We start from the raw sequence: 25,842 nt of genomic DNA, 5'->3' as shown, positions 1-25,842 counted from the left end.
GCTGGTCTGTGAAGTAACAGAGCCCTTCTTCAAAGTATACATCTATCCATGGACCTCCTTGATTAGTGGACAGTTTGAGGTAGTTGAACCTTCCGCTGTTCCCTGATATTGTAGCGTTAGCCTGTTCCTTCATGTTCACTATTAATCACCCAGCACAGATACTGAGGCCATGTAAGAACTGCAAACTGGTCCACTTTTTTCCTTCCCCTGCAGCGAGTTCAAGTTTAATATCATCTGATTGAACATATACAGCCCGATGAGCAGTGGTCTATGGTGCACCCACAAAAAAACCACACAATACATAGTACAGAAAGATCTCATAAATAAGCAAAATATATGTATATAAATATTTGGGATAATTGTCACAGTTGCAGGCTACCGTTCATCAGACTTGTGTCCTGTGGGAAGAACCTATTCCCCAGCCTGGCTATCTCGATTTTGATGCTCCTGTACCACCACCCTAATGGTAGTGGGTTGAAGATTCTGTGCCCTGGATGGAAAGGATCATCTATAATTCCTAGAGCTCTATTTAGACAGTGCTCCCAGGAAATAGATAAAATGGAGACCCCAGTGATCCTTTTGGCTGTTTCAATGATCCTCTGTATAGACATCTGGTCTGATGCTTTGCAGCTAGCTCACTGCACAATGATGAAACCAGACCAGATCATTAGTTGTTCATTAGCCCTAATGTGTATCTTGACCCCACTCCCAATGTGCCAATATGCATCAGTTATTCCTGCCCCTCCACCATCAGACTCCTCAATTCAATTAGGGACTTAATTAAGTGTCTTACTTTGCACTTTGATTATTTTTCTCTCTGTATTGCACAGTTTGCTTACATTTGTACGTTGTCAGTTTTTTTTGCACTGCCAATAAGTGGTAATTCTGCCTCATCCACAGGAAAAAGAATCTCAGGGTTGCATGTGATGTCATGTATGCACTCTGACAATAAATCTAAATCTGAAGGCACTTCATGTCAAAAGCTTCTGAGCTTGATTTCTGGGCAGTTAAGGCATCCTATTGCATGCCATTGTGCAGATGGCTGATTGCCATGTACTTTGGTCTCCATAACAATGGATATTGTGAAGTAGTGGACCATCAATGCAAATATTCATTGAAGTAGTGTTCAAACCAGAGTAAGTGAAAGTAACTTCCATCTCTCTTGATGGGGAGTTTGTTAGACCAAAGTCTTCTCCCTTTCCACATGAATTCTGGGCAGCTGCATACAACATAGCAGCACAAAGATCATTCATGGGCTCAACTTGGCTGTTCACTTATTTTCTTTCCTTCTTGTCCTAAAGGTTTGGATCCGTCCCAGTTTCGATCGAATCATATCTATCTCCAAAGCGAAGAAAACGATGCGCTATTGGGTGGCCCAGTTCAGCTGACTGATGAAGAAAAATACTGCGATGCAGAAAGGTTCAAGTTCACGTGCCCAAACTGTGACACAGAAAATATTTATGACAATGTATTCGACGGGAGCGTACGTATCAGAATATACGTTGACAAATGCGTCGGGATTTTCCCTTGGGCAATTGAAAGGACTTGTTGGGAGGGACAGTGGGCATGAATGCTGGAGGAAGAATGAGAAAATCTGTCTGCTTTCCTGCTAATGAGGGATCTGGTCAGGTTGAGAGCTGGGCTCCATGATGGCAGCGAACAGAAAAAGATGAAAAGCAGCCCCTCGGCCGTCCACAACTCCTTTAAAATTGCATTTGCAATTTTACATTTATGTGCTGTGGAAATGATTAATTATATAAAAAAATTCTGAAAGGACAGCTATTTTTCAGTGAAAGTACTCCCTCAGGTATTACTACAGTTTATTGTGTCTTTGAAGGGAAATATCAGCATTTTGCCTCTCATTGAATGTTGATTTGTAGCTTATAAAGCACTTGAAGGAGATCCAATCTCGTCTTTCTCGTGGGTGTAGGTTTAGAAAATCACATTATTAAAGTCTTGTGAAGATTAATATTTGTTTTTATTGAAAATGAGAGAAATGAGCTCGTAACTGAGATCCCAAAAAAGTTGACATTCTCCTGCAGGAAATTCTTCCAAGTTTAAAATAAATACAATAAGTTTTTAATATTGAATCTTTATATCCTTTCCCTTCTCCCAACCCTCTTTCCCCCCCCCCCCCCCCCAGATTAAAGAAAAGGCTCCTTGACCTTTTGAAGAACATTGTCCTACTCTGTCGTCAAACACAGAGAAGCATCTCTTTCCCAAACTTGTGCCAGATATTTGTGTGTCCTTGGATCAAACCCCAAAATCATCAGAAAATATTCAATTACCTCTTTTTTTTTTAAACGGGTTTATAACACACAGAGTTATGAGATTGGGCATCTTAGACTTTGGATCGGAAAGCAAAGTCGTCTTTATCTCAATTAAATGTAATTATTTTAAGTTGATCCAGTGGAAGAGCAGATGGTTTGGATTTTTTCAGTCAAAACAAGGAGTAGGACTTGGCACAGAGTACTGTGAGTGAGCAGAATCCTTGACTTTCCTTCATTACAGCAGTTTAAAAAAAAAAGATAGAGTTAATTGCATGAACTCTGAGAACTTGCAGGTGGGCTGTTTGTTCTTGTGCAACTTAAAACGTTGAACTGGCTTAACGACCAGTTTTAAGTACAAAACGTGTTCTTTTAACTCAATCCTGATTATTTCAGAAAAGAAAGTAATTGAAGTTTCTTACGGCTAAAATATTATGGGTTGTGTTACACATGTACATCTTTTGTTTTACATCAGGGGCAACAGATTCAACCAAGTTTGCTCCACTGCAGTAATGTTGATTGTGAGGTATCGCCTATTCAGTATCAAGTACAAATGAGTAACAAGCTATCGTTGGACATCAGGCGTCATATCAAACGATACTACAGTGTAAGTACATGAAACCAACTGCGGAACAGATCTCTCAATGGTTCACCAGTAGAAATTAATTGTCTGTCTTTTATGATTAAAATTCAATGATGCTCCTTCCATGAGGTAACAATACTCCTTCAGTTTAAAAATAGGCTAATTCCATAGAAACTTTATTTTGTGCATTTTGGAAAAAATGTTAACAATGAAGCATGAACAATGCCTTATTCCACTGGTACGAGGGAGTATGCATTGCAAATAAGCTAGTACAGGAGAAACATTTAACTTATCTAAACTGAGAAATGAATAGGAGATGTTTTGCGAAGCAGGAAAATTTCACCAGCTTGAAAGTTGGCAGACTGCCTACTGCGTGGATTCATGAAAGCTAAAAATTACACTTCCATGAAATTTTCCTTACTAAATGCCCTGGTTAATCTGAAAGATAACCCACTGATTTCAATTCATCCTTTGACTGGGCGGTGCTTGTTACATCTTCATTCTGACAAAGCATTTGCGTTAATCATTTGGCCTTCTAGTAGACACTCCAGGGCTGTTGCTTTTAAAATAAATGTGGCTGTGATAGCTCTTTAGTCTATTAAACTTACAATAGAAGCAAAGAACTAGTAATTATAAATTCTGTGCAGTGCTTGGAAAAGAAAGTGAGAATTGATGCAGTTCTTCTCGAGTGTTTTTGGAAGTTCATTTAGTTGCTTCCTTTTACTTAAGTGCCTGTCTTGGGCCTTTCTGTAAATACTTCAGGCAAAGAACTGCATCACAAAGGCAGTTTGAGGATTTATATTTTCTGACATGAAAGCAGGCAGTACTTATGTAATTGGCTTTTTAATTTAAGTGCATTTTATTCTCCAGGATCAATGACATTAAAAGAATGTTGAAAAGCGCTGTAAATTCAGAGCAATGGGGTATTGGATTTTCTCAAGTGCCCAATTATTGGAGAGTCATGGAGATGCATGGCAGCAAAGCAGACCCTTCGGCCCATCATGTCCATTCTTACCATCGTGCAGCCATCCCCACCAATCCCACTCAACAGCATTCAGTCTGTAGCCTTCTATATCTTGCCTGTTCAAATGTTCACCTCCATAACCTCTCCAGAGTTGCAAGAGTACCTGCCTCCACCCCCCTCTGAGGGTGGATGCCCTCTTGCCTCATTCACTGAACAAGGTTGGAGAAGCTCAGCTCAGCATTCTCTCATACTTTGATGAAGGGCTCAAGCCTGAAACGTCGGTTCTGTATCTTTACCTTGGCTACATAAAGGACCCTGTTTGACCAGCTGAGCTTCTCCAACATTTTATTCTTTTACTTCAACCTATGGGTTTTTATGATTTACCACTGCACAAGGTTTGCTTCTTGAGAAAGACTGTACAAGAGGGAGTGGTTTACATGGGTGTTCCTTATTCAGAAGCTATTACTCCCTCTTTACCAGTTGCATTGTTTAATATTCTAAGCAGGGAAATATTTTTGCCATTCACGGTATTAACAGACCATGAGATGAGGACAATGAAGCTCTTGTTTTGGAAGCAGTGGGGGAGGGGGGTGTTTGAAATTCTCAAGTTTAAAAAAAAGTGAAGAACAATTCAAAGTGCTTTGTCATGCAAGATGGAATCCTAAACAAACTTATTAATAAAGCTTGAAGTCTCGGGGAAACAGGAAAGACTGCAGATGGAGGACGTCAGTAGGCCAGACAGCATTGTTGGAGGCAAAAGGATTGTTGCCGTTTTGGGTCTCAACCTGTCCTGACGCAGGGCCTCGATCCAAATGTCATTCACCCCTTTGCCTCCAGAGATGTTGCCTGACCTGCTGAGTTGCTCCAGCTGTTTTTCTTTGCTTAAAATCTCAAGCTTTGCTGGAAAGCAATTTCAAGAAACGGCAGATGAAAGTTACGGGCGAGTTGTTGCAATGAAGGGCAATCTGCATATTGAAATTGTTGCTGAGTTGGATAGCAACTATTCTAAATTTCTGTCACAGATGATCAATTTGTATTTGGAGAAACATGCTGGAGAAACTCAGTTCAAGTCACACAGAGTTCAGAGGAAGTGAAGGGTATTCAATGTTTTGAGCCTGAGCCCTTTGTCAAGTAAACAGGGAAGCACCTGAATAAAGAGGTGGGGGGAGGGGAGGAGGAACGATGAGGAGGGGGGAAGGGGGGTAGTACAGACTCATGGGTAAATGGATTTGAGGGGGGGGGGGTACCAGAGAAAAAGGCTGAAGTGATGTATGAGTGGGTAGCTGTAGGAAAGCAGGCAGGGCGATAGGAAAACAGAGAGACTCGGGTGGGGTGGTGGAAGAGAGGATTAACGTTGCATCAGCAAATGAGCCTGGCCAGGTGATTGGGATTTCAGTGTGAGCAATTTGGGAATACTGATCATAACTCCTGAAATTTAATGTAGCTTTGGATATGCGTATTTCTGAACCCTGAGGGTGAAATTGCTAAATTGGTGAAAAGCTAAGAACAGTATTATTGGCAGAAACTGGGGAGAGTAGATTGGAAGTAGCTGTGATTGGGTAAATCCGCATCCAAGGGCAGTCGGGATAATCCAGCAAATTATTTCCCAGTGTGCCTTCCATCAGGTGGAAAGGAAGCTACTGGAGAGGATTCTGAGAGAGTTGTGCTTGAAAAAGCATGGACCGGTTGAAGATTGTCAGCTGGGTTGGTGGCTTGGTGGATTTGATTCAAAGTTGGCTTGGTCATGAAAGGCTGCGGTTCGCAGTGAGGGAGTTGTTCTCTGACAAGGAGGTCTGCGACCGATGGTATTCTTTAGCAGTTGGTGCTGGGATCTTTGTTGTTTGTGATATCTTTCAAAGATTTGGTGGAAAATATCGATGGGCTGATTTTTTTTTAGTTTTCCGTCAGCTCAAAAAATTGGAGGGGTTGTGGATGCTGAAGAGGTTGCAAAAGGATCCAGGAGGATATAGACAATTTGAAAATATGGGTGGAGAAATAGCAGATAGAGTCTATTCTGGATAAGTGAGGTGTCGTGCTTTGGAACATCAGTGTAAGGTGAAAACGTACATTAAAGGACAGGTCTTTTCAGAACGAATGTCGAGAGGGATCTTGAGAGGGCAAGCTCATCGTTCCCTGAAAGTGGAAATGTTGGGTGATAGGGTGTTAAGGGAGGCATTTAGCATAGAGCACTACAGCACCATACAGGCCCTTGGCCCTCGATGGTGTGCCAACCCACGTATTCCTTTTTTAAAATAAGTACTAAACCCTCCCTACCCCTTAACCTTTGAGAATAGGCAAGAGGCGATGAATAGTCAGAGCTGAAATCAGAAAGGGCCACCTGATTACAGGAACAAAAAGGATTCAGCAGGTAGGCACAGGTAAGGGCAGGTTATTTAGATATCATATATTTTGTACATCTACTCATAGTCAGTGAGAATGGCAGCCAAGGCAGGGGAATGCTCCTCCTGCAAAATGTGGGTCATCAGGAAAACCAGCAGTATCCTTGATGACTTCATCTGCAAGAAGTGCATCCATCTGGCAGCTCAGATGAGCCGAGTTAAGGAATTGGAGCTGGATGAACTCGGATCATTCGGGAGGTAGAGGAGGTGATAGACAGGAATTACAGGGACACTATCACACCTAGGAACCAGGAGGAGGGTAGATCGGTGGCAATCAGGAGAGGGAAAGAGAATAGGCAGGCAGTGCAGGGCACCCCTGTGGCCATCTCCCTTAATAACAAGCACCATTTTGAATTCTGTTGGAGGGGGTGGCTACCAGGGACAAGCCATGGAGATCAGGTCTCTGGCACAGAATCTGGACCTGGACCAAGGAAGGGAGAAGAGGTGTGCTGCATTGATAGGGGATTCCATAGTTAGGGAGTCAGATAAGAGATTCTGCAGACCGGATTGAGTCTCCCAGATGGTATGTTGCCTCCCTGGTGCCAGGGTCAGAGATATCTCAGATTGAGTTCATGGTATTCTCAGGAGGGAGGGTGAGTAGCCAGATGTCATGGTCCATGTAGGAACCAATGATGTGGGTAGGAAGGGTGAGGAGATGCTGCATGGAGTGAGCCACTGGGACAGGACCTCCAGGGTAATGATCTCAGGATTGCTACCCGTCCCACATGCTGGTGAGGTTAGAAATAGGATAATGCAGCTTAACACGTAGCTAAAGACATGGTGTATGAGGAAGGGCTTCAGGTTTCTGGATCATTGGCCTCTCTTCCAGGGAAGGTGGGGCCTGTTCCGACAGGACGGTTTTCATTTGAACTGGAAGGGGACTAATATCCTGGTGGGAAGGTTTGCTCTGGTGGGTTTAAAATAGATTTGCAGGGGGATGGGAACTGGAGTGCTAGAGCATAAAGAGGAGTGGGAAAAAAAGTATGTTTAAATTGCATGCACTGTTAGAAGTGAATGGGTTGAATGTGATGGAAATGTTCTCAGGTGCTTCTATTTCAATGCTAGGGGTGTTGTAGGAAAGACAGACGAGCTTAGAGTGCGGTTTGGGATATTAAATTATGACCCTTAGTGAAACTTGGTTGCAGGAGGGGCAGGACTGGCAGCTCAATTTCCCGGGCTTCCATTGCTTTAGATGAAAAGGGGAGGAGTGGCATTGTTCGTCAGGGAAATATCACAGCTGTGCTCAGGCAGGGTAGAGCAGAGGCTCATCCACTGAGGCTATATAGGTGGAGCTGAGGACTGGGAAAGTTATGACCACACTCATGGTGTTGTATTATAGACTCCCCCCCCACCCCCCAATAGTGAGAATTGCAGGAATGAATCTGTAGAGAAAGAGATAGCAGGAAACAGCGCTGTGATAGGAGATTTTAATTTTCCAATTATTGGCTGGGACTCCCATACTGTAAAAGGGCTAGATGGCTTGGAGTTTGTCAAATGTGTTCAGTAAAGTTTTCTAAATCAATATGAAGAGGTGCCAATTAGAGAGAATGCAATACTGGATCTCTTATAATGGAGAAGGCTCGGTCTGGTCCTTGGGTTAAGATTTTAAATAGGAGAATGGCCAATTTTGAAGAAATGAGAAAGGATCTAGAATGTGTGGATTGGGCAAGGATGTGTGAGGTAAATGGAGGGCCTTCAGGGGTGAAATTTTGAGAGTACAGGTGCCCAACCTTTTATTCAGCATTGTTGGGACTGGACACTTACCATTGTTCAGAATCTTCTGGATTTTGGAATCATTTTGATTTTGGTCCCTTTAAGCACGCCCGCCCGAGTCCTGCTGCCATCTCTCCTCCCACCTTGCAAGTTGCACAGCCATCTTTCTACCCATCCCTCGATCGCGCGATTCGCACAGCTTCTCTCCTCCCCTTCCCCCTCACGGGTCGTGCTACCGTCTCTCTCTCTGGCTCCCCCCCCCACCGCTTTACCAGCAACGGCCCCCTTTTTGGTTCCCCTGCGCTGGCGATGGTACAGCGGTTTCAGCAGCATGGGTGATTATGGATAGCGATGGTGGCCATTGAGTCTCCACCTGGCTGACTAAAAGCACTGCGACTTTGGATGGGCGTCAGTATACGGCATTTTGGAGACACTTATAAAGTAGCAGAACAACATGGGATATTCCAACGCAAGCTGAGCAAGGGTCATGCTCAACGGATAGGGCACTTGTTCAGTAATGATATCATTAATTAGCGACGTGGAATGTGACGGGATGCACGGGAGTTGAACGAGGGTCGTGTTTGGCACCAAACTTCCATCTTTGATGAGCAGATGTCTTCTACCAAAAAAAGTGGCAGTTCTTGGAGGTTACCGGTTTTCAGAATCCCGGATAAAAGGTTATGCACCTATACAGTGTTTGTATGTTCCTGTCAGGACTAAAGGCAAGGTTAGAAGGCATAGGGAACCTAGGTTTTCAAGGGATATTGGGGATTTGGTTCGGAAGAAAAGAGAGGTGTATAGCAGGTACAGGCAACTGGAGCAAATGACATATTTAAGGAATATAAAAAATGCAAGAAAAAACAAAAGAAAGAAATGAAGAAGACTAAAGGAGGACGAGGTTGCATTAGAGAGACAATGTGAAGGAAAATCCTAAGGGTTTCTACAGGTGTATTAAGTGCAAAAGGATAGTAAGAGACAAAATTGGTCCCCTTGATCAGAGTTTTTTTTGGAGCCAAAAAAGATGGGGGACATCTTAAATGGTTACTTTTCATCAGTATTCCCACGACTCTAAGTAAGGAAAACAAGCAGAGGTCATGGAATCTATGCACATTAAAGAGGAGGAAATGTTTGCTGTCTTAAAGCAAATAAGAGTGGATAAATCCCCTGGGCCTGACAAGATATTCCCTTGGGCCTTGAGGGAAGTTAGTGTCGAAATGTCCTGAGCCACGGATGTGGTGCCAAAGGATTGGAGGGTGGTTCACATTATGTTGTTAAAAAAGGCTTCAAAAGTAATCCTGGAAATTATATGCTGGTGAGAATGATGTCAGTTGTAGATAAATGATGGGAAGGTGTTCTAAGAGATTGGATATACAATTATTTGGATAGCCATGGACTGATTAGGGATCGTCAAACATGGCTTTTTGTGTGGTCAGTTGATTTTAACCAATCTGAGAGTTTTCGAGGAGGTTACCAGGAAAGTTGACAAAGGAAAGGCTGTCGATGTTTTCTACATGGACTTTAGTCTTTGACAAATACCCATATGAGAGGTTGGTCAGGAAGGTTCAGGCGCTAGGTATTCATGGTGAAGTAGTGAAATGGATTCGACATTGGCTGGACGGGAGAAGCCAAAGAGTAATGGTGGTGTGTCTCGGGGACCTTTGTTGTTTGTCATCTATATCAATGATCTGGATGATAATGTGTAAGAATTGGATCTGTTATGGACCCTGGACAATATTGTTTTAGGACCAGGGACAAGACTGAACTTACGGGGGGAAATAAAGGATTGTGTGCTGCTGTAAACTGTTGATGTAGCGTTGGGAAAACAGACAGCTGCGTGGGAAGCTCTGAGATGGTGCAGGGACAGCTGACGGCTGTCAAAAGCATGAGAGCCATGCGCTGGAGGCCGGTGGGCTCGTGGAGGGTGCGCCTGCTGCTGTCAACCTCTTTCCCCCAATAGGGGGAGCTGAAGGCACCCGCTGGGGCTGTTGGAGAGCCCAGAGCGCTGAGGTTTTGAACGGGTTTGTAGGTTGGTTGGAAGGTGGTCAGTCAGACTGTCAATGAGTTCACCCAGTAGTTTCAGTGGGAGAGAGGAGATTGAGCTACTTTGTCTGTGGGTACCAGCACTCTTGCCCTGACAGCAGTTTGCGGGACTCTGATATCCAGAATGTGTGCGCGTGTGTGTGTCCAACCTGGGTGTCTCCAGTCCAAGAGGAGGACTTTGTGTGACAGGAATCACTTGACGACTCAAGACAGGTGATTAGAGGGGAAGACTTGCATGACAGAAGGTCACTTGTTAACCCTAAAGTGGGCTTCAGAGGCATGAACCTCATGTAGTGACTAGGAGGTTACTGCATGAAAATTCCCGTGTTAAGAAATTAAAGGTGGTCGTTGCCACATTCGAAAAGTTGCAAGTCTACAGTGATCATGGCCATCTGCCTCCACGCCCAATGACCAATGTGTAACCAAACTAAGAATCCACAGCCTGGAGACCAGAGCTGTTCCTTATTAACTGACGGACTTGACGTGACTGACTTGAGGTTTGGTTTGGGAGTTTTCTTTTGGGGCATTTTGGGCTTGGACTGTAATGGTCTGGGCTTTTTCCCCACCACGTACACCTTGTAAATATACATTGTCAATGTAGAGATGCCATAAAGGCTTTATGTTTAGGTGAGGTTTATTGAGGTAATTCTATTATTGTTTTGTTAATAAATTTTGTGTTAAACTTAACTCTTCTGTGCATGCGTCTCTAATTGCTGCTGGTGAGGCGTAACAGATCAACAAGTTTATAGATGACGCTAAGATTGGAGGGGTTGTGGACAGCGAAGAAGGTTTTTAAAGCTTGCAGAGGAATCGACCAGCTGGAAAAAAGGTCTAAAAAATGACAGATGGAGACAGGTGTGAGGTTTTGCATTTTGGAAGGACAAACCAAGAAAAGATGTAGACGGTGAATGGTAGGGGACTGAGAAGTGTGGTAGAACAGAGGGATCTGGGAATACCGATACATAATTCCCTGAAATGGTGTCACATGTACATAGGGTTGTAAAGAGAGCTTCTGGCATACTGGCCTTCATAAATCAAAGTATTGAGTATAGGAGTTGGGATGTTATGGTAAAGTTGTTTAAGACATTGGTGAGGCCTAATTTGGAATATTCTATGCAGTTTTGGTCACCTAACTATAGGAAATGTATCAAAAAGAAAGAAAGAGTGCAGAGAAGATTTATTAGGATGCTGCCCAGATTTCTGGAACTGAGTTACAGGGAAAGGTTAAACAGGTTAAAGCTTTAACCTTCCCCAGAAGCAGGGTCGGCATCAAGGTAGCGGGCATTGCCCCCCCCAAAGCGAAGTGCTGTGACCCCATATGCTCGCGGCCATTACTTGCTGTCTGACCCACCCTTGGTCGTGTCACTAGCATGTGTCAAACGACACTAGGGTCCAGCTTGACTCATGATAGTGACATTCCACGTAATAAAACCAGCGCTTTTGAATGCTACATCAGAGGAAGACTACAACATTTGTCAGCAGGTAGGTACGAGCATCAGCATTCTTCCCGCACCACCACCATCCCCCCCCACCGCTGAGCGAGTTTACGAGGATTGGACTGTGTCCCCTTCTTCCCCTCCCCCCCAGTTACCCTAATGCACCCCTCTAACACTCGTTCTGGTGTGGACCCAACCCAGAGTTCCCAATGATCTACAAATCTGAACCCCTACCCCCTGCACCAACTTTTCAGCCACACATTTTCTGCCACTGGGACAGGCAGCAATCCTGAGCTTACCACCCTCGAGGTCCTGCTTTTATAACTTTCCTATCTCCCTATATGCCCTCTTGAGGACCTCATTACTCTTCCTATCCATGTCATTGGTCCCCAAGTGGACCACAACATCTGGCTGCTCACCCTCCCCCTCCAGAATACTGTGAACTCGATCAGAGATGTCCCTGGCACCTGGGAGGCAACATACCATCTGGGAGTCTCGATCTCATTCACAAAACCTCTTTCGGCTCTCCTAACCAGTGAGTCCCAGTTACAATAGCCCTCCTCTTCTCCCCCTTCCCTTCTGAGCCTCTGTACCAGAGACATGATCACCATGGCTTGTCTCTGGTAGATCATCCCCTCAACAGTATCCATTGCAGTATACTTGTTGTGGAGGAGAACTGCCACAGAGGTGCTCTGCACTGTGTGCCTTTTCCTATTCCCATTCCCTCTCCTAACAGTCACCCAGTTACCTGTCTTCTGGACTTTTAGGGGTGACTGTCTCCCTGAAGCTCCTTGCTATACTGCCTCTGCCTCCCGAATGATCTGGAGTTCATCCAGCTCCAGTTCCCTGACTCTGTCTCCCAGGAGCTACAGCTAACCCAGATTTCCCACATCCTGCATTCGGACCATTCTATTGCCCATTGCTGTCTCCATTAATTCTTCCTAATTTAAATTCAAAGATCTTACCTCACTGGAATCAAGCTTGTCCTCTGCTGGCCAAAGGCGACTCTTGAGCTATCTCTCTGTTTGTCACTGCCCCTTATCTTAATTACTCTTCCTACCAATCACTGTTCTGTTTAACCCTCCACTCACTTTTTAAAGGTACTCACCTCAAGCTGGCTCCCGACGCTCCCAGCTCTCCAAGTACCACGCCCTCCTCTTTCAGTTACAGTTCCGAGATGTCTGGATATAAATGCAATGGCTCCTCCAGTGATGTCCACGATTAAGTGGCCTGGCGAAGAGCAGTGTTCGCCGTCAGGACCTGGGAACAGTGAGCATGCCTGCCCTTGTTCGACATTGACTCTAAAAGTTGGGAGTTCGTGTTGCAGATGTATAAAACTTTTGGTTTGGCCATTTTTGGAGTATTATGTGGATTTCTGGATGCCACATTACAGGAAAGATGTCGAGGCTTTGGTAAGGGCACAAAAGAGGTTTCAGCAGGACTGGATTAGAGAGTGTTAGCTACAAGAACAGGTTGGATGAACTTGGATCGTTCTCTCTAGAGCGTCAGGGACGAGGGGTGAACTGAAAGAAGTCATTTAAATTATGATAGGCATAGTTATGGGAGGTGGTTAGAGGTCTTTTTCCAAATACTGAGAAGGGGAAAGTCTGAAGGCTTGCAAGGCGATTTATTTTTGCACAACAGTGATGGAATGCAAGCACTGCCAAGGGAAGGAGACCTCCAAACTTTGAGAGGCATGTTGGCAGACGCATGAATCTGCAGTAATGGAGGGATGTGGATTGGCTGCAGGTGGACAAGATTAATTTTTTTTTAATTTAGACATACTGTGTGGTAACAGGTCATTTCAGCCTACGAGTCCATGCCACCCAATTTACACCAAATTAACCTACACCTCTGGTACGTTTTGAATGGTGGATGGAAACCAGAGCCCCCGGGGGGAAAACCCACACAGACAGGGAGAGCGTACAATCTCCTTACAGACAACGTGGGTTTTGAACCACAGTCCTTTCCTAATCGCTAGTTCTGTAAAGGCGTTGCACTAACTGCTATACCAACTGTATGAAATTAGTTTAATTTGATATCATGATGAACACAGACATCATCAGATCAAGGGCCTTGTTTATTTCCTGTACTGTTCTATGTTCTGTGTTATATTTGGCAAACCACTTGCCCCGAGGATATCTGGGTGCCACTGAATTTCAACATCTTTTAATCTCACGCAAAAAATAGATTTTGGAAAAAAAAATTGCAAAAAAGTACTTTCATTTTTCTCCCAAAGAACATAACCTGTTTTTTTTTAATTTTATCCATCTGCCATCTCTTTACCCATGTCCTTGTTTGAATGTCACTATGACATTCAAAAGACATTTTAACAGGCAGATGGATAGGATTCAAACCAAGTGCAGACAGATGAGACGACTTTAGAATGCCAACTTGTTTGCTGTTGGTCATGTTGGGCTGAAGGGCCTTTTCATTGTTGTATGACTCTGACACTATCTAGTTAGCCTGTCAATATGTCCCTGAAGCCCTTCCACATCCTCCAGATCACCAGCAATGTCATCTGGCTTTGTCTTCAGCAAATCGCGAGCTGTTACACTTGATCCCTTTATGCAGATGTGAGAGATAAACTGTGAGCATCAGCATTGCACTAGGAACCCAACAATGACCTCTATTTCTTCCTCTCTATTTTCTTTCCTCAGTCTAGAGCAGTGGTTCTATGAATGTTACACTCCAGTTTCTTCCATGCGTCCTTGGAGCTGGTCCTTTCGTGACTTAAGTTCAGAAATATTTCTTCAGGTGAATAGCAGTAGATGTTTCTTCCCCAGTGTTATATAAATTCATAGAATATTAATTGCGTGTTTGCATCTGTGATTTCTTCATCAAAGAGATTTGGAGTTGGCTTACACACCATGATTTCAAGGGGCTAAATGGCTGATTCCTGTTCCTGCTTGAAAAGAAAGGGATGGAACAGTTCACTTATTCTTACCTTGGAGGATTTGTCAAATTTGCTTCATAGTTCTCTGACATTCATCTTGTGCTGGAGCTGCTTTGCACAATGAAGGGGAGCAGCATCTAATGTTATGTGTAAGGGATTGCTGAGAGTGAATTTGCATTCTTTCAGAAATGGCTCAGTGTGACAGCTTTCAAAACGAAAAGCGCATCAATACTTCTGTGTTCCTATTTCCTTTATAATGGAGTTGCAGCCTCCTTCTCCAAGCATATTGTTTTAACATAATTTGTCCATGTTGGTTTTGGTTAAAACCGTGTTCCTTCTTGCCTATACCATGTGGTGCTTGGTTACTTAAGCTCACTCTTTACTTATTCTGCTTCTGTATGTTGAATTCATTTGTGCTCTGGTGTCTTGAGTTCTGTTGCCTGCATATTTATGTTAACAATGTTGTCTAGCTGGGCATGAACACTGAAAAGCATTAAAAGAATTTGAAAGACCAATTTTGTTTTGGTCAATTTTTTGTACTGGACCAACTTGATGATCAGGCACCCCTCGGTCTTACCAACAGAGTAAATAAGCTTGGATTGATCCTTCACCTCTCTCTAAGGCTCTATTGGTGTGAATTTTCACATCTTAAATCAGACCCAGGCTCCTCTTAAAGTTCAAATCCATGTTGGTAAGATCCAAATTCAGCAATGTCATCGTGAACAGCAGTGGCCTGGCTGACCGGAAAGTAACCTGCCAAGTATTTTACTTTTGAAGATGATCGACAGGAAAAGTGAGTCATCATTCATTCAGGTGCCTTGCCGTTCGGCACGGGCGATCGTTTCTCTCCATCCGTCACCATCTCTGACCCTCCGAATTGTTGCCTCCCCTATTCTCCTTCGGTGAAGACTCCATCTTTGAACTGAGACCCTAATCGATGTTGAGTTCACGATTACACAAGGGAAAAGTACTGGTGTTTTCCCGTTGCCTTCTTTGGTTGTAATGTCTGTACTGCAGCTGAAGAAGGCAAGGCACCTGAATGAATGATGACTCACTTTTCTTGGCCACTGATCAACAGATTCATCTGCCCAGCGTTTTTTGTTTCACAACCATAAATTCCAATTTGTAGAATCTGCTTGTGAAAACCATCCACCATCTGCAATCTCTGGCTTCACATGACCCTGACTGGGAGGCTAAACAGGTGGTATTACACCTTGCTCAAGGGTGACCTGTAATCTATCAGACGGAAGGAGCGCCTTGTACCTCCTTTCATGGTTCCATCAGAGGTGAGCCTTACTGTCAGCTTTAGCATTCCTTGAACCCTGTTTGTCCTTAAGTTGCTGCTTTGTTTGGAGAACTGATGACCCAGTTCTTGACTGATCTGGTTTGATGAGTTGCTTTGACTCATGGGTAACTCTGGTTCACGTGGAGCTGAATTCTTCTCCAGAATTGAAGGTAATTGGCATCTATCTGATGTCTGAAAGCCTGGATGTGGGCAGCAGTTCAGTCACTGAAAAGTTGAACAAGTCCAGGATTTTAATGGCATAATGGGCTTTAATGTTCTGGATTACATGGCACCAGGTTGCGGGTGAAGAGAGGACGGTCTGCCATTGAATCCCTGACAGCAATGGCAAAAAGGCAGCATACTCAACCTCTGTCATTTGTCAGAAAATAAAAAAATTAATTTCAATAAAAATGAATCATTCAGGAATTATTGCTTGCATGCTTTCTGTAAAATTGTTGATTCCCAAAGAGACGTGACTGTACGTGGCTAAGTTTATTTTTGTGCATGAACTATATTAATCTCGAACTTCAATTAATCTAGTAGAAGGACATCCCATTATCTTAATTAAGCTATTGTGGGATATTTTAAATGCGTCAATTTTGTGTCATAATCAACATGAATCAGGCAATCTCCTGGAGGTAACAAGATTGCAGAATCTTAATTAACAAACTCCTGAATGTGTTACAAATGCATTAGTGACATTTCTTTCATCCAGAAAATAAAAACACGTAGAAAAAGATTTTCAGAATCATTTGCTTGCAGGAAAATACAGGGACAAGTTAGAAAATCTGTTTTTGCCCTTTAAGGCACATTGATTCAGGAAAACTAATTGTAAACTTGAGTTTTTATTTCATGCAACATTTTGCTGATCAAAGTAAATGCATATGGCATTAAGTGATAGTTATTCAAAAAACTGGGATTAATTTGTATCTGGTATCTTTTACTGCTTTTTAATTAGCCATCTTTTCAAAATAAAACTTTCTGCTGCTGACCAGAAATTCCACTGATTGAAACAAAGAGTTATTTAATTGACCTTCAAACGGCTTTACATAATATCCACATTTAGTTTGTAGTAACTACAATATTTTTAAGTTTAGAATTACAGCACAGTTCCTGGCCCTTCCAGCCCATGTATCCTTATTGCCCAAATTCATCAATTAATCAACAAACTCCATGGGTTTGATTTTTTTGGGAGGGTGGGGAGAAACTGGAGCATCCAGAGGAAACCCGTGCGGACAAGCCCGAAACATTGTTTATGTCCCTTTATCCTTGCTATCTTTCGTACACTGGCTGACCTGCTGAGTTTCTCCAACATTGTGTTTTTGTTCCTTACTGACTGCCATAATAACATTGTGCTAACTGCGCCGGGGCAACGTTCACGTTTCAGTTGAACTTCTGAATTTTTAATATTGAACAGAGATTCTAAAAGTGGGAGAAAAGTTGTCATTGAGAGAAGCAAGTAACCAAAAGATGCAGTGGATAGAGGGCAGTGATTGTCTGGAATCTTTCTCAAGAAATGGACAACTGCTCTACTTTAAGTTTATTTATTTTACTTTGTCTTCTGTTGATTGATGTACTCAACTCTTCAATTGTTGGCAGCTATTTCTTTGTTGTTAGATGCAATGTGGAAACAGGCCCTTTGGCCCATCGAATCCAGGCTGGCTATTTATATTAATCTGACATTAATCCCATTTTCCATTCTCCACATTACCATCTTCAACTTCGTCCAGATTCAATCACTCCTCTGTACCCAGGGGGACAGTTAATCTAGTTCCTTGCACATCTGTGGGACCTTGAAAGAAATCCACCTCGTTGCAGACAGAATGTGACTCCACACACGCCAAACCCAACATGATCAGGATGGAATCTGGATCTCTGCTGCAGTGAGGTAATGACTTCAGGTGCTGCCCCTCTCTGATACCCTTAGGTAATAGTTCTTCAGCAATTCTCTAAACCTTCCATGCTATTTAAAATGCACTTTACCCTTGGACTGGTGGTTCATGGGAGCACTTGTTTTACAGGGGACTTGTAGTTCGCAAGGTGCACAGATAAAGCTTGCTAGTTGAGGTCTGGGGATGCTAGAGCACATCTCTTTAAGAGGAAGGCTTTTGAGGATCTTCCTACTTTTTGCAGAAGGTCCAACATATAACCAGACCTCCCATCCACTGCCAACATCTGTGAGGTGGAGCTTCAAGAAGGCAGCCAGCATTCTGGTCACAACCTCTTCTTCCTGTTCCTTTCAGACGGAAAGTACAGGGGCCTGAAAACCAGCATTTCTTGGTTCAGGACAAGTTTCTTTCCAACAGCTCTTGGACAGCTGCTTGGTTCCCTCATCATGGACCATCTGCACTGTTGCAAGTCGTGCTTTTGCATTGGGATTATTGTGAATATTTGGAATCTCTTGTGCATTTAATGTCTCTTTTAGTTTTTGACAATTTTTTCGTTACAAGCACCTATCTGGCTGCAGCAAGTAAGAATTTTGGATGTGTATATTGTATATGAAAAAAACATCCTTATAATGATATTCTATCATTATCTCTGAAATGTGATGCATTATCTACCTCTGCACCAATTCCTTGTTCTTCATGATAGTTAGAGGCACAAAACTTCTCACTGATAACAAATATATGTGGCTGCTAGCAAGGATTTAAAGCAGAGATTTTCAAACCGTCCCTACACTCACATTCCACTTTAAGTATTCCCTATGCCATAAATGCTCTGTGATTAGTCAGGGATTGCTTAAGGTGGTATGTGAGTGGGAAGGGAAGGTTGAGAATCACTGCTCTAGACCCAATTGTTATTTTTGGAGTTCTGAAACCGTGCACATAATGAGTCAGTTAGGTTTTGTTAAAACAGTGGTTTTCAAACCTTTTTCTTTCCACTCACATACCACCTTAAGCAATCCCTTACTAATCACTGGGCACCTATGGCAGTGGGCTTGCTTCAGGTGGAATTCGAGTATGGGGGGGGGCAGTTTGAAAATCAATGATTTAAAGGCTGCAATGACACACAACAGTCAGTCTCTCAGTGGATATAATACCTTTTACACGAGTTCCAGCTTGTCGAAACATGCAACTGCTCCAGATCCTGGCTCCAGCCACAAATTACCCATATTCCTGATGTTTTTTACACAAGCCTGACTCCATTTGCACACCGAGCCCACACTTTGGACCCCGGCTCCACCCACGGACCTACACACTAATGTTTCACAACTTGCCAGTGCAAAACATCTACCATGGGGCAGAGCTCCAGTATTTTAAATAAGATTTGTTTTAAAGTAAAAACATATCTATATATATATATATATATATATATATTTCTATATACTCTGTCACAATATCTTCTTTGCAGGAGTGTTGATATGGCAGCAGCATTACCAATTGACCTTTGTTGCACCCTCTGTGAGGGTATTTGTTGTGACCAAGAAATCAATGATTGGTGTGAATGTCTTCCACCACCTCATCTCCCCTAGCCCACCACTGCGAGCAGAGTTTCTGAGTGGAATCTGGTATGGATAAATGTAATGGTTAACTAAGAACAATCACATTCTCGATGTTGCTGTGATGACGTCTTGCCCGAGCAGACATGCACCATAGAGGAACTAAATGTCTCCAAGAAACTGGATTGCCTGGATCTGCAATTTGGCATTGAAATTTGAAAAGGAAGAATGGAAAATTGCTGGGCTCTCCATGTGTCGGATTCACCACCTTGCAGTGGAGCCCAGGTGTGGCATTGGCATTCACTTGGATGGTCTTTCAAGGAACTTCAGCCAAACCTGCATGTACTGTGCTATGTGTGGACCACTCAAGGTGAAGGGATCATTGACTACGTGAGAGACCCCTTCAGTGTTACTGCAAGGAACTGGCCAGAGCAAGCCCATGCCTGTGGAATCTCATGGCATAATCTAGTGTGATCTCTTTGAATCTGGTCAGCAAGTGACCACTTGCACTGAGGGTCTCAAATCTGTGTACATAAAAAAAATTAAAATTCTTCCACCCATTGCTTATGGAATGCATGGGAAAAGATATTTCATGTCCTGTTGATGTGGCATAAATTAAATTTTAAATTTAGACATACAGCTCATTTTGATCCACAAATCCGTGCTGCCCAATTTACATCCCATTAACCTCCACCCCTCCCCCCCCCCAACCCATGGAATGTTTTTGAATAGTGAGAGAAAACCGGAGCCCCTGGATAAAACCCACGCAGACACTGGGAGAACGTACAAATTCCTGACAAACATTGCGGGACTCAAACACTGGTCCGGTCCCGATCGCCGGCACTCTAAAGGTGTTGCGCTAATTGCTACACCAATCGTGTCTTCCCTCCTTGTAAGGAAATTAAGTAATGTTTATAAAATGCAACATTGTGAACAGCAACAAATGAATGTATTGTATTATATATTCACCAAACTTATGAATGAAGTATGATTTTGGTGAAGATATCATCTGGTCCTTCCCTGGAAGGATTCTAACTTCCCCAATTCAGATTATTAAAATACAGTGAAATACTACTTTTTAAATTAGAAATTAAAATGACCAGTGAGATTTTTGCTTTTCTTTATTTTTCCTGCAATTCACTAATTCATTACTTTGGACATAATCAACTCAAATCTTTTGTATTTAGGGTTTGATAATGTATCACATAACTCTTTACGATTTGACCAGCCAAAAAAAATCAGTGGAGCCAGAAACAAACTTTTTGAGTTAGTATGACGATGAGGAATGTTCAAAGAAAGTACAGTCTGACTGAAAGAACACAACTTTTTTTTGCTTTTGAGAAATTTAAGATCCAAGACAAATAAAATATGAACTGATTAATTTCTAACTTTCACTTAATATTGTGGCATTCAGAAATACAGGAGCTGAAATGCACTCCTTTGTGCATGTTTATAAAAGGTTTAAATCTAGGCAAATGCTTCATAATAAAGTTTCAATTTAAGCTGCATTGCCCCAGAACACTATTCCATTTTGTTTGATTCTTTACAAAATAAGGTAATGTGTCCATAATAGTTCAACAGCCAGCCAGCATCTGAAATAGCTTTGCTGCGGTCCATGTAATTAGATGTCAGCCGTGGAACGGCTTCTGCTGCCCAAAAATGTTGTTGGTCATGAGCGTTAGGGACAGGTGACTGCGGTAACCCGGTGTTCTCCAGCCTCATTTGCTGCAATGAAGAGAGGAGAGGCAATGTGCTTTAATTAAAGATTCCATTGAGATGAAGAAACGATCAGTTGTGGATGTTTATTCTCTTCTATGGAAAAAAATCATTGGTGGGGGTGCAGTTCAGTGGTTTAGCTGGAAAGACAGAGTCAGTGCTGTTTGTTGAATATCCTGTTAAGGACTGTTACCATTCTAATTAATCAAGTTAGAAATTACAGCTGTGGCTGCTTCCTCTATTCTCAGTATCAATTTTCTGCTCTGGTTAGACAAAGCAAATATAAATTTTGTGTTCATTTGTCATTCGTTCTTTGACTTCAGCATCTCGGAAAATAACAATGTAGCACAAAAGACCAGTATTTACCTAGTTGTAATGTAGGTTGCCATGGTGTTTTGCAAATTATTGCAATTATGTTCACCATGCGAGTCGCCCTTGGTAACTAGGGGGGGAAAAAAAACTGATAATCCTGTTTTGAACAAAAGGTCAAATTGCTGAATAGAAAGTCTTGATTAACTAGAAGATGTACAAAGTGGAATTATTTCCTTCCATTCAAAAATAGGTCTTGATCAGGTTTGGTTTGAGGGGGAGGTTGTACAAGTACATCTGTTGATTACTGAAGTACAAAGAATTGAAAGGATGTTGTCTTGAGCCTTTCACGTTGGCCTAATGGTAGCTTTTTGTCAAATTTACTCATTTGATAGATTTGAAAGAGCAGCTGCGTTTAATCTGGATAAATGCTTCATCCCCAATTTTTATCCCTCCTGTTCTTTCGAGGGTGTGATATGCAGAACATACTCGAAATGTTGATTGATTTACATAGCAGTGTATCTTGATGCTGCTCAGTGTGATGGGAATGGTCGTGGTCCCCGTTGCAGCTAAATTGAAATAAAGACAATTTAGATTGTAATTAGGCTTTTCAGACTTTATTAAAGTGCAGGGAGTTCATTAGATGTCTGCGTTTTGGCAGCTCTGATGAAAGTTGCTGCTGGAGTTTGAAGAGGCTCTGAGAGGAGAGTGCGGAAGTTGATTAAACTCCCGAAAACTTGGTCTCTATGTTCTTCATTGCCTAGCAACAGAAGCTTCACATTAAGGCAGTGTTTAATTTCTGATTGTTGTCCATCTGGCCTGTTTCCTTGACCAAAATAATCTTTTCCCATTCGTCTAACTCTTGAAAGAAAGACAGACCAATTAAGGTTTGCACTCAAAGTTCACGGACTGAGAAATAAGTCTTTAAAGCCGTGTTTCGGGGGGCAGTTTTCTCTCTTTCCAGTCTCCCCCACCATGTGCACAGGTATACGGCTTCATAAGCAAAGGTCCATTAAACTGCATACTGCTCAGTTTAAATGACCCTCTGATTGACAAGTGTAAAATAATTGGTGGGGAGGAGAAAGCAAATGGAAGCAGGATCTGACGTGAAAGTTAGATGAAGATATTTGCACATTTAGACATTATCTTTCTTAGAGATTTTTAAGACAGGGCAACTTTGACCATAATGTTGGATTTTCCATAATTTGATGAGAATTTCCACTGGCAGAGGACTAAGTGTTTCGAGCTGAAACCAGACTTTCACTAAATATATAAATTATGTTGATGGAACTGTTTCTCAGATGCTAAATTTCAGTGGCAAGTTGGTTCAGTGAGACCTTCACCATTTGGTAGGAATCACTGATGTATCTTTGATCGAATTTGTCACTGACCTTGTAGCACTAAAATAAATGCCTACTGTGATGCTGTTGGGTTACACTTGGCTGAAATTAGTTTGCTGGTTTGTTACTGCTGTGATTTCTGTATTTTTCTGACTGTTCTGAGTTTTATCACTTTTCACGGTCAATATGACCTTGCAAATTCACAACAATAACTCATGAACTTTGCAATTCATCATTTCGTAGTGGCTGTGAGTTGCAGTCATTGCATTAATAACTATGAAATAATAATGACCATGCCCTGTATTTAAGTGACTCCCCAGAATTTACTTAAGCATATTGACCACACTTACCAGCCTCAATAAGATGCTTAACATCAATGGAAAATTGAACATTTTTGGTCTGTCTCGAGGTCATAGATCTGTCTCTATCATCTAGAGCAGTGTTTCTCAACCTTTTTCTTTCCACTCACATACTACTTTACGTATTCCTTATGCCATAGGTGCTCTGTAATTAGGAAGTGATTGCTTAAGGTGGTTTGTGGATAGAAAGAAAAAGTTTGAAAACCACTGTTTTAATCGTACTTCATTGACTCGTTATGCGCGTGGTTTCAGAACTCCAAAGGAAATGGGCCAATGACAATTTTTCTCAAGTAAAATATTTCACTAACAATTGGGTCGAGAGCAGTGATTCTCAATCTTCCCTTCCCACTCACATCGCACCTTGAAGCAATCCCTTACCAATCACAGAGCACTGATGGCAGAGGGATTACTTAAAGGGGTACGTGAGTGGAAAGAAAAAGATTGAGAACCACTGGTCTGGAGGTAACTGTTCTCTTTCAGCTGGGACAATGATTTTAATTCACAATTTCACTCAGTTTAGCTTGGATTTGACTTGGCTTTCATTGAATGTATATGAGCAAGGGTGGTCTGGTTAGCATAGCAGATAGGGCACTGCTGTTACAGTGCCAACGATCCAGGTCCAACACTGTCAGTAAGGAGTTTGTATGTTCCCCTTGTGTCTGCGTGGATTTCCTCCCACCCTTCAAAACATACCGGGGTTGTAGGTTAAGTCAAGTCAAGTTTGTCATCTGATTGCACAAGTACAACCCAACAAATCCATGTTCTCTGGTCCTCGGTGCAAGACACACAGACACACAACCAGATATAACACACATGCAGACAAACAATACATATGCAGAGCAAGTATTTCCTCTGTGCAAATAAATAAATAAATATTGTTCTAGGAATTTGAGAGTCTCATATGGTTAGTGTCAGCAGTTCCTTTGGTCATTCAGCATTTTCACTGTCCGTGGGAAGAAGCTGTTCCACAGCCTGGTGGTAATAGCTCTGATACTCCATTCATTTAAAAGTATTTTTAATGAGTTTAACATACATATATATATATATATATATATATATATGTGTGTGTGTGTGTGTGTGGGTGTATATATATATATATATAGATATGTATATATATATATACATGTATATATATATATAGATAGATATATATATGTGTGTGTGCGTGTGTGTATATATATCTATCTATCTATATAGATAGATAGATAGATAGATATATATAGATATATATATAGATATAGATATAGATATAGATATAGATATAGAGATAGATATAGATATAATATATATATCTATCTCCAACATCAAAGTACTCGAAATGGCAGAGGCCGAAGGCATCGAATCCACGCTGCTGAAGATCCAACTGCGCTGGGTAGGTCACGTTTCCAGAATGGCAGACCATCGCCTTCCCAAGATCGTGTTATATGGCGAGTTCTCCACTGGCCACCGAGACAGAGGTGCACCAAAGAAGAGGTACAAGGACTGCCTAAAGAAATCTCTTGGTGCCTGCCACATTGACCACCGCCAGTGGGCTGATATCACCTCAAACCGTGCATCATGGCGCCTCACAGTTCGGCGGGCAGCACCCTACTTTGAAGAAGACCGCAGAGCCCACCTCAGTGACAAAAGACAAAGGAGGAAAAACCCAACACCCAACTCCAACCAACCAATTTTCCCTTGCAACCGCTGCAACCGTATCTGCCTGTCCCGCATCGGACTTGTCAACCACAAACGAGCCTGCAGCTGACGTGGACATTACCCCTCCCTTAATCTTCGTCCACGAAGCCAAGCCAAAGAATATATATGTGTGTGTGTGTGTGTGTGTGTATGTATACATATAAAAATATAAATATCACATCAAATGAAAATTAGAAGCATTACCATTATTATTACATAACTTATTTCATTCAGGACATCAAATTCTATAATTATAATAATTAAGCAATAAAATCATAACTCGTACTATGTTCAGAAGTAGGACATTGAGACTCCGATGCTCCTGTATCTCCTTCCTAACGGGATCAGCTGAAAGATGACATGTGCAGGGTGGTAATCCTAGTAGATTGTGTCGATTTGAGGGGGGGGGATGTCTGGAGAGAGGCTCCAGTGATCCTCTCTGCCACTCTTATGGTCCTTTGGATTGACTGCCAATCCATTTCTCTGCAGCACGGTATTGCACCCTGCCAGGACGCTCTCAATAGAGCTTCTGCAGAAGTGCGGATCCTGTGACACCTTCTTGAGAAGTGAGGAGATGGTTTGTGTCCACTAGTTATATGAATTCCAAGTCCAAGAAACAGTGTGCTCCACTCCCCACTATAGAGTTGTTGCTGTTTAGTGGGAGGTGGTTGTTCCCGGTCCTCCTGAAGTCCACAATCATCTCCTCCGTCTTGTCCATGTTGAGACTCAGGTTGTTACATGCACACCATATCCGGAGATTTTTCACCTCTTCTTGGGGGTTCCCCCAAGTTCTAATAGGGGTATCTGGGCAGCATGGGCTGTTACCATGCTCTGTGTCGAAATTAACTTTAAAAAAAATCTGTGACAATATTACCTGCTAACTTTTTTTATTAAGTGAATTTATTCAAGATGAAGAGATAATATTACTGAGGAATTAATGCCTAAAAGACTCAGCACTCTTACAATGTGTCAGCTGGGATTCAGTGATTGGAAGCATTTGACATCATTGTACCTTTTCCCATGTCAGCAATGTTTTGTGGTTATTAATTTTGTGACAAGTCAGCGCTTTATCCAAAGTTCAGGCATTAATTTGGAAAAATTAAAATAAACACAAAAATTTAACTCGGACAGCATTAATTTTCTTAGCAGTGCTTGCCTGGAGGCGGATTTTGTCCCCTATTCACTCTTCTAGAAAGGGCATTGGAGAAATGATTAAAGTAGGCTTGAAATGGGCTTCAAGCTGCTTAAAATGGCATTCTTACCAGAGCTGCTGCAATGGCAGTGGTGGACTCGCAGGGAGTGAGGAGAGGAGACACAGTGCTCCTCCAACTAGAGGCAGCTCCGAACCGGCTCTAAGCAGTCTGTTAAAGAAGTTGATAGGGGTTTATTTCAAAGTCCTGTGACCGTGGTCCAAGATGG

The 25,842-nt window shown here is 42.3% G+C and overlaps 1 protein-coding gene across 3 annotated transcripts in view; it reads left to right on the top strand.

Moving 5' to 3' along the window:
* The window catches only part of pola1 (polymerase (DNA directed), alpha 1), a 382,614-nt gene that overhangs the window by 158,547 nt on the left and 198,225 nt on the right, over window positions 1-25,842 (top strand). For all 3 annotated transcript variants that reach the window (XM_069890180.1, XM_069890179.1, XM_069890181.1), the window contains exons 33-34: window positions 1,302-1,483; window positions 2,743-2,874. In XM_069890180.1, coding sequence (XP_069746281.1) covers window positions 1,302-1,483; window positions 2,743-2,874 — 314 coding nt within the window. The remainder of the gene's footprint in view (window positions 1-1,301; window positions 1,484-2,742; window positions 2,875-25,842) is intronic.

The sequence above is a fragment of the Narcine bancroftii genome, chromosome 7 (assembly GCF_036971445.1).
Source record: "Narcine bancroftii isolate sNarBan1 chromosome 7, sNarBan1.hap1, whole genome shotgun sequence".
Classification (NCBI taxonomy): domain Eukaryota; kingdom Metazoa; phylum Chordata; class Chondrichthyes; order Torpediniformes; family Narcinidae; genus Narcine; species Narcine bancroftii.
The sequence above is the reverse complement of the archived record's forward strand: the minus strand, read 5'-3'. Positions and strand labels throughout refer to the sequence as shown.